At 41.9% G+C, this 10121-nt stretch overlaps 1 protein-coding gene across 1 annotated transcript in view; it reads right to left on the minus strand.

Annotated features, from left to right (window-relative positions):
- The window catches only part of COLEC10 (collectin subfamily member 10), a 45901-nt gene that overhangs the window by 12011 nt on the left and 23769 nt on the right, over window positions 1-10121 (minus strand). The window contains exons 4-5 of the mRNA XM_018553343.1: window positions 7219-7290; window positions 274-327 (exon numbers count right to left, since the gene is read on the minus strand). Coding sequence (XP_018408845.1) covers window positions 274-327; window positions 7219-7290 — 126 coding nt within the window. The remainder of the gene's footprint in view (window positions 1-273; window positions 328-7218; window positions 7291-10121) is intronic.

Here is a 10121-nt window from a genome sequence, read left to right on the forward strand (position 1 = left end):
ATTTCTGCCTGGAGTTCTTCTTTAAATTTACATTCTCCATCGGAAGTCTGCAGGATAGAGTGACAACACTGGAGCACGGACAAAGAGCTGTCACCCTAACACAGGAAGTGCCTTCCCTGCAATATCACCAAGGATTTTTATTTGTTTTAATGAAAGCTGCAGATTTATTGAAATATTGAATTAAATCGACATAGTAAAGCTTATTTGAAGTGACTGAGTGACTGACTTTAGGTTTTTGTTTTTTTTTAATAGTAAAGTCCAGAACTTAGATACCTGGTTTCCCCTTTCCTCCTCGAAGTCCTGGCAGGCCCTTATGTCCTTTTTCCCCTAAAACAAACATCAAAGAAATGTTTTATGTATACTGTATGTGCAAAACACAATAATGATGTAGTTGGATCTATATGTGCGTTATAATTAATCGAAATTCGTGGCTAGGGAGGATGGCTTTATTTAAGATGGACATCCTCCCAAGATTTCTTTACATGTTCCAGACGACCCCGGCAAAAATCCCCGGTTATATTTTCGTAGACTACGATCATTGCTTCTTAAATACACTTGGGGGCACTGCAGGGGCACGGCTGAGGTATGATATTTTGGTTAAAAGAAGATCAGAAGGGGGAGGGGAGCCTACCACATATGGAGATTTATTATAGGTCAGCGAACCTGAATAGAATGATGGATTGGTTCTGCCCGGCGCGACCTAAACTCTGGGTAACTATAGAACAGGCTGAGGTTACAACACCCTTGACATCATTACCATGGATTCGCCCAGATAAACGGCCGCGCGGGTGGAGCCAGTCTGTCGTAACTGGTACGATATGAAATATATGGGATGCACTGATGAAGAATTATGGTGTATCATCCTATGTGGGTCCACTGACACCCATCCTCGGTAATCCAGATTTTCCGCAGGGACTTGGAGTTAGAGGATTTTTGAGATGGAAGACCTTGAGGTACTCCCCAATATCCCAAGCACTGAATGGAATGGGAGTATTCCCCCTGATAGAGCTCCTGCCACCGGGAGCGGCGAGCCAAGGCAGATGGCTTGAGTACTTCCAACTCAAACATTTTTTCAATCATCTGTGTTCTCAGGGATACACAGAAAGAGAATTTACTCCAATCGAAAAAATGATCGTAAACAAACCGGGAGGTAAGCAGAGGGTGTCAAGAATATACAATATACTACTATACTCAATGCACTCGGATCTGCCTTATTATATTAGGGAATGGGAACGTGAAATAGGAAAGACATTCGCAAAACAGGAATGGCATATACTTTTCCTATTCATTTTTAAATCTAGCAATCCAGCTAAAATACAGGAGAGGAATTTCAAAATAGCAACTAGGTGGTATAGATGCCCAACAACAGTACATAAAATAAACCCTCAGGCAACAAAGATGTGTTGGAGATGAGGATTGGAAGAGGGCACAATGCTGCACATATGGTGGACGTGCCAGGGGATAAAGCGCTTCTGGGGACTTGTCTTTGAGATAGCAGGCAGAATTACGGGATTAAAATGGCCGGAAACCCCAGAAGTAGCATTATTATCAATGCTTCCGGGCTCGGTGAAAAGGATCAAGGAGGGACTGATATGCCCCCTATTGGCAGCAGCAAGGACGATAATCCCAAGACACTGGAGACAATCAAAGACCCCCGAGATTCGGGAATGGGTGGTAGAAATGAGTCATATAATGCGCATGGAAGAATTGACAGCTCGATTATATGATAGACACTCGATATTTATTGAAAAATGGAGACCATGGAGAACTTTCTTGGGCTCAATTGAGATTCGTCAATATTTATAAGAAATTAAGAAATTAATATCTTGCTTCTCTACTTCCCTTGGTTCTTTTTTTTTTTTTTCTTGGGGAAGGATGAAGGGTGGGGGTGGGGGGAATGGAGGATGGATGGGTATGACAGGAGCAAGTAGTAGTTTTATTCTCAAGAATTGTCAGGAGCAAAGGTATGATAATGAGGTAGCTGTTGTGGGTTTAGAGGCAGTAAATATCTTTGTTTTGTGTTATAAGAGTTTTATAAGTGTGTACTTTGTAATGATAATATGAGATAATCGTTTTTAAACATTAGCTTTCCACTTGTGCCATTTGAAATTACCAAATAACCATAGTAATAGTTGTTGGACTTAGGTGCTATTGTCATTTTTGTATAACTTGGATGTTGATTTTGTATATGAAAAGTAATCAATATAAAAAATTTTTATCGAAATTAATCGATTAATCGATTAAAATAATTTGATTAATCGAACACGAAAATTTTAATCAGTAACAGCCCTACTTTTTTCTTAATATATTTCTATGACCAGCTTTCTCGCCTCTCTGAGTGGCTGCTGCGGCTGGCGAGAAGGAACTCAGCAGAGGTTGCCGGTGGCCAAAATCTGGGCAAATAAATTCAGCCCTGGTCTGTACACATTGCAGAGACGAGACGGGGCTTTGTGGTCACATAAGCACATAGAAAACACCATTTCTATAAAAAAAACATAGGTATTCAGAATGCAATTTATTAGCTGCTATATGCGGAGAGGGGGGAGGGGGGAGTTAGCGTGCAGAGGCAACACATAAAACTGGCTGATAGCCGCCTTTCCTTCTACTTCAACATGTATGCAGATTATGAATTCCATACTCACTTTGACTTTCCTGATCCGCATATCTCTTCTGAATTATTGATCAGATGATCCACAAGACAGAATGTCAGAATAATGGCCGCCTCCATATTGTTCTCTTTGATAAGTTTTGTTAAAGTAATTTACATGAAGGAAGACAAAACAAACTTGACAACATGAAGGGAAGCTGTTATCCTCTTAGGTTACATTCAGACTATTGTGTCACCGTCATTGCCATATGCATATTTCAGATGTGTATTTAGTACCTTTGCCTGTAGTTCATCTTTAGCCCGGGTTCACACTGTTTTGCTGCAGTAACGTGTGTGTTGCACTTCAATGGTACATCTAGGGTTGATACCTGCCCCGGATTCACGGTCCGGGTTTTGAGTCCTGTATGTGCTGTGTCTGGGTTTTTAGCTGGCCTGAAACCCGGAAATAGCAAATACCGGACTCAAAACACAGACTGCCCAGGTCAATCCGGGATAGGTGGCAACCCTAGGTGCATCACATACCTGTTCCTGCATTCAGAGCAGGTGCTTGCATTATTTTGTATTGCGACACACAGGACACTGTGCATTGTGGTGTATTATGTTGGTGTGCCATTCACAAGTAATGGCACCGCAGAGAACAAACGGCCTGGTGTGAACGGGGGGGCCATAATGTAAACTACAATTTTCTCAGTAACATAAAAAAAGTGCAATGATGATTTCTGACCAGCAGAGGGCAGTGTGGTTCTTTTAAGTGATACCTGCCATTACAGTGTATAATGGTCTTGTATAAGCTGTGCAGAGTAGAGGTTTTGGCAGTAATTAGGAGTTAGGGGTCGATTTATCTTTTATTTATTTTTTAAACTAAGATTCACATAACCTTTAACCAAGATTCTTATATTTTTCTAACTGAACCTTATGTAAAATGTATGTGAATCTTAGGTGAAAGGTTTGTGAATCACTGATAAACAGACCTCTTATTTTCTGTTTGAATAAGGTAGTACCCTAAATCAACCAACCAGAGACTTTATTTACTGTTCTGTCTTCTGAAAACTGATATGTAATTTGATTAAGACCAGGGCCGGATTTACCATTTGGCAAAGTAGGCTCGTGCCTAGAGGCGCTCTCCATAGATGGGCATCGTGGCGGTAGCTACTAATGCCTAATTCCTGGTGTTGTGTCAAGATACGCAAGATTCTGCACGAAATGGACCCTCCTGCTCCATGACCAGCCGTGCCTACAGGAACCGCTGGCTTCCGCAAAACACAGGGGAAGGATCCGGGTGCTGAGCAAGGCTGCCCTATAAAACATCTGTCTGATGCGGACAGGCATTTAGTACAGCCTTATGGGACATCGGGGTCCTTCTCTGCCTATGTGAAAGCCGGCGGGTCTCACAGTAGGTAAGGGTGCCAGATTAGGCTATACATATTTCTATTCATGCCTACAGGCACCCGAAATGAAAATCCGCCCCTGATTTACGACAAATATCCTCTAGGTGCTTGTTGCACAAAAAAAAAAGACCTAAAGTATATCTAATATATACAAAAACCTATTTTCCTCCAGATGCATAGAGTGTTCCCTTTGCATTAAGTAATCTAAAAATGCAGGGATTCCCCCCACCGCTCTGATCCTGACTGGAGGAACGGACGGGGGAGGGGGCGGGCACAGCTGGCTCTGCCTCTAGATAGGCAGAGCCAGCTGTCACTCGCGCAGCTGGGTGGATCTCGACAGTAATGTCGGATCCGTCCCAGCTGCGGTGGTCTCAGTATACCGCGAGCTGAGCTTTGGGTCACGGGAGGAGGTTAGTATATGTCCTCCCGTGACCCTAAAGAGAACTATGGGGAAAAACGCTTACCCCGTAGTTCTCTTTTAATTGCTCGTATTTGTCTAGGTGCTAAAATAAAAAAAGTTATACTCACCCGATCCTCAGAGTTTGTGTGCTGTTAGACCGGTTCCTGGAGCCTCGTTCCCCCTCTGCTGCAGTGGTCTAAGGTCCCTGAGTCATCACAGTGTATAGGACATGAGGACACTGAGGACCATCCCTGCAGCAGAGGAGGGGACAGGCTTCAGGGACCGGACTAAGAGCAAGCAAGCTCCAAGGGTTCACGTGAGTCGGGTAAAAATCGGGTAACTGTGTTATTTTAGCACCTAGATGGAAACGAGCACTTAATCATTGCAAGGGTAAAGAAAAAACTTTCCCCGGAGTTCTGCTTTAAAGTGAAGGGCCCTGTGGAAAGTTTATTAATAGACTTCTAAGATTCAAATTTTCCATGAAAAACATTTGCTTATAATCTTCCTGGCTCTTGCTGTCTAGGCATGAAAAAGTTTTTATCTGCTCTGGTAGAAAGAGACTTTAAAAAAAAAAAAATTAACAAAGTTGCACAAAAATGGTTAAGAAAATCACACTTTTTAGTGCATGTGAATCTGCCTGAATACAAACCATAGGAAGATGTAATGTCGTAGAATGAACACTAGATGGAGCTAGTTACACACCAGCTCCAGCATGTCATTCTGATCTTATTTTGGGTCCCTTTTGCTTCTCCTTTGTGGCCCTCAGCCAGTTAAAAGATTGAAATTAAATGGGGCCCCAGCTGTTCTCTGGTTGATAATAGCTACAACTCGTACCTAATTCTGCAGCTAAATTCCTCAGGACATTCTCTTTTCTGCAGGTTAATCTGCTGTAAATTGCAATTATTATAGTAATATAGTAATGTTAATGCTATAATAAATGCTATAGCCTTTGTCTGAAAATATGTGGGTGCGACCCTTAGATGTCATATTGTGGCCCCCTGAAGGTTTGATTCCACTCAGTCAGTCCCATTGTTTAATTTGAGTTTTACATGCAGAACTGTAGCCCATGATAGAACATAGAGCTGACACTAGGTAATGGCACACCGCTTGGCCCATTGTCCAATATAATATACAAAGCATTTTTTTTTGTACCATGGTTTAGGTCCAGCATATCAGAAGACACATTGGCTCTCTGCAGCCTCTCAGCAGGGGCTCACTTACTGCACTGTGTAATTTATCATACAATATGGCTGTGTTTCTCTGCCGGGAGTGAAAGGTGCAGCATACAGGCGAGGCCACTTAGCTGGTACATATCAATGGCTGGTGGTGGCTGCATAAATATATGCAAAATGTATGTGAATACAAGTGACTACATGCATACAGCAGACATCCCAACCTGCAAAAACTAATTTCAGGGAGTTGCCCTCTCCCCCCAGATGGCAGGGGAATCAACAGATAGCAAATGAGCGAAATGCTAATGATAGCAGAGAAGCAGGGGAAAGAGTAGCTGGGCTGCTATTGGCCATTTTAAAGTGCAATAGCAGGCTGGCTATTGTACCCGCCCACTGCTGCAGCAGAGGAGGAGCTTAAGGAGAACTTCAGGTCCACTGGTGGCCACTGTCAGAATAAACAAAAACAAAAAACAGATAGCAGGGTAATCAGCCCAGGAAAGGTTTACGCTCCTAGATAGAGTGGGGTAAACCTTTCCGGAATCAAATGTTTCTCTTGTGGGTGTCAGGGAGCCACTATCTTATAGCGGGAGACTCCTGAAATGTGTTGGAGAGTTGGGATGTCTGCATACAGGGCCATATGCACCTGTACATGCTACATGCATACAGAGTTGTATGCACTTGCACATGCATACAGGTGCATGCAACCATCTATGTATGTAAGAAGAAAATAATGTCACCAGAACCAGCTCATTCTGAGCCTGATGACGGGGACCCCTTGAGGCCCCAAAAGCGCTTGCATTGAATGGCAATGTGCCATTAAAAATGGATCATTGATTTACTATTACGGTGTGTTGGTGACATTATTTTCTTCTTCTGTGGTATACACGGTGCCTTCCGTGGTCACTACGAGCACCCACCCGTTTGGGTTCTTTCCGGTAAGGAGTGCAGCAAGACCTCTGGTTCCTAAACATCTATGTATGTAGGCGCTCAGATTTGTGTCATATTTACATGACCCTGCCATGTAAATATACAGGCTGATTGGTGGTGGCTGTATGATGCACCTGCTACATATTGTACGCTATATAGCCATTTACTCCCATGTTCATGCATCTGTGCTGAAGTGTAAGTGTAATCAGATACCAAACACTGGAATCCAGAGGTACAGTGTTAAAATGGAGGGAAGGTAAGAGATGCGGGCCCCTGGAGAGGCCAGTTTACCATCTCTGCTATTGCAGGGACTTTTCTACTGTATTTTTTGTTAATCTGAGAGCATTGCTTTAAATGCGTGTCACCGCACGTCAAGACAAAAAAATGTGTAGAGATACCCACGTCTAGGTCTGAATGGAACCCAATACTTAACCTAATTGTTAAATCAGTTTGGGATTTACTGGATGCCATTGGGATGAGTCAAGCCAGTGGGTGACTAAGCCCAGTAGAGTTTTCCTACAGCTATACACCAGTTTTTCAGTGTGACGGTCACCTTATAAACTGAAATTTTTATGGGTGTAAGTGCCATAGTCAGGGAGAAAATACAAAAATTGCTGAGAATACCGACATTGGAGTGAATATGCTCATTCCATTCATACAAATATTACTTTGATTTTTAATGATTGATAAAACAAATTTAAAAAAGAAAACCAAATGTCCTACCTTTGCCACCGATAGGGCCAATTTTACCTATAAGCCCTTGGTCACCCAAGTCTCCAAATTTTCCTTTATCGCCTGAAATGCAGAACATGTTAAGAATACAAAATAATATACAGTGTCTATCTATCTATCTATCTATCGATCTATCTATCTATCGATCTATCTATCTATCTATCTATCTATCTATCTATCTATCTATCTATCTATCTATCTATCTATCTATCTATCGATCATCATGTATTGCGATGTAATAATACATTATGGTCACTAGATAGAGCTGATGATCAAATAAAAAAAGTATTTATTTCCTATCTTCTGCTCCATCTAGTGGCCATAGTGCAATATTACATCACAATACATACAACCTGAAAGGAAAATACGTTAAGAACATTTGTTTTTGCCATTATACGGACAAAACAAACAGTCACAGATATTCCCACAGTTAATGGCCTTGAAAATTGTTCATAAATAGCAATGTTTTTTTCACCACACATTTCCTTTATACTAGTACTTGAAAGTAAGCAGTACAATTTTATTAGTGGTTGGAAATAAAGTACAGAGCTAAGTAATACTGTACATGCCTTAATTCCAGTGTGAAAGGAGGGAAAGCTATAGAAAAAAAAGACAATGAGGGAGTTTGGTGCTAAAATATGAACTGTTCCTTGAAATAAAAGTGCTAACCAAAATTATTTTTCTCTGCAAAAACGATAGTAACTGCTTATCTCTACTGCCACCCAGTTGCCGGGTTGTTGTGTCTATGGGTGGCACCGTGGCAGAAGAGGTTTTTATTGACTTTTTTGGTGGCAAACATATTTGTGGAGTTTTCGCTTTACAGACACATTCACTATAAAAACACTACTATAAGACATTAGTTTATTACAGAGACCTGTGTCATTACAAAGCTATAGCTAACCATGTGACCTATTACTTCCAGTGCAGCATCATGGATATTTCTAAATGCCATTCATGTGAATGTTACTAAACATTGTTTCTGACCAAGTACATCCTTTATGGAAATGGTAATCCTCGATGGCGGTGGCCTCCTTCAGAAGGATACTGCGCCATGCCACACGGCAAGAATGGTTCAATAATGGTTTGAGGAGCACAACAAGGAGTCTGAGGTGATGATTGTCCTCCAAATTCACCAGATCTTAATCCCATCAAACATCTGTGGGATGTGCTGGAAAAACAAGTCCGATCCATGGAGGCCCCACCTCACTTTACAGGACTTAAAGGATCTGCAACTGACGGCTTGGTGCCAGAGACCACAGCATACCTTCAGAGGTCTAGTGGAGTCCTTGACGGGTCAGGAAAAGGGGGACCTACTCAATATTAGGCAGGGGCATAGCCCCTGCCCTTTGGACCGTTAGCATTCCTCTGATTATTATCCCTCTAAACCACAGGTGTCAAACTCAAGGCCCAGGGGGCCATTTCCTAGACTTCTACTTTCAGATCTAGGTATTAACTTATTACTAACTTATAACTAAAACCAGTGATAATCGAATGCAGAGGCAATTATGATAAAGATTAGAAACATTTATATAGTCTTACTCCCAGTCCCCCCTCCAGGGTCACCTTCTTAGGGGGTCGGATGAGCCTCTTCTCCCAGTTAATGGTTGAGCTAGAAGGGGAAGAGAGGAAGGCCGGGCGGATGACAGCCTGGAAGAGCTAATCAGGCCCAGGGAGGCGGCATGTGGGGGGCAGCCTCTTCACCTCTGTCAGCCTCTCCTCCCCATCTGCATCCTCTTCCTCCTCACTGCTGCTCTGAGCTGCCATACTTCCGGGGAAAGACATTCCTGGGTGCACACACTCTGTTTATGCCGGAATGGGACGTCCTGCTCCCAAGCAGCTGTACTCTGTTGGATCCCTATTGTATGAGCAGACACACAGCACTGAATGGCCCTGCCCGCAGCGCCCCTAAAAATTATGTCATAATGTTATGGCTGATTGGTGCACATTAATGTTATCCTAAATTAATTTCCAAATTTTGTACTGTTGAATAAATCATAATGGGGCCTGGCAGAGTCATCTCCTACATAATGGTATCTTCATGAAGTGTCCTTTTTTTTTGTTGCTCCATTATCTCGATACTTTCATTCTGCAGCTTTCGAAGAGTTAAGAAATGCAAATGGTACTTAAATCCTCTCTCTTGGCACTGACAGTCATTTCCTTTTTGGTTCACACTTACAATCCATTCTCAGCAATTTATTCATACACAGAGCAAGTGTTCAAATGCAGCTCCTGCCAAATATCTCTTTTTATGTGATTCCAAGGCAAGAATGGGCCCACTTGTGCTAGAAAGACAGGGATCGTATTTTTCAGGCCACTGTGCATACAATAAATCTGAACGCCGGCCAAAAGTAAATACAGAAATATGCAGATATGTGCACTATTTCATCTGCTGAAAAAGCTGAGATTCTGGTAAGTCATGTGATCCAGGCACTTCTATCAGGCAACAAAGCCAGGTCCTGGACATTCAATGCAGTTAAAAAAAAAAAATATATATATATACACATACATACATACATACATACATACACATACACATACATATATATATATAGAGAGAGATATATATACACAGTATATATACAATATATATTTCATCACCTGCTCTGTCTGCTCTGACTACATACAGACTTTTAATTAGAAAGGACTATCTGAAAACAATTGTTTATTTATTTAGTTCTATATAAATTGTAACAAAAGTATAAAATATTGGCTTGCAAATAATTAACATAGAACTCACCGTCACCACCATCGAGTACGGCTTTGTACAGGACCCAAAGGACCCATGCATAGCCTGCTCTTCCTCTTCTACTGTTTTAGACTAAAAGCACTGTACAAAACAAAATAGATATGACCCTCCTCCCCGCACCCCCCCCCACCCAGCCAGCACTACAACG

This window comes from Nanorana parkeri, unplaced genomic scaffold (genome assembly GCF_000935625.1).
Source record: "Nanorana parkeri isolate BGI_ZX_2015 unplaced genomic scaffold, ASM93562v1 scaffold117, whole genome shotgun sequence".
Taxonomy (NCBI): Eukaryota; Metazoa; Chordata; class Amphibia; order Anura; family Dicroglossidae; genus Nanorana; species Nanorana parkeri.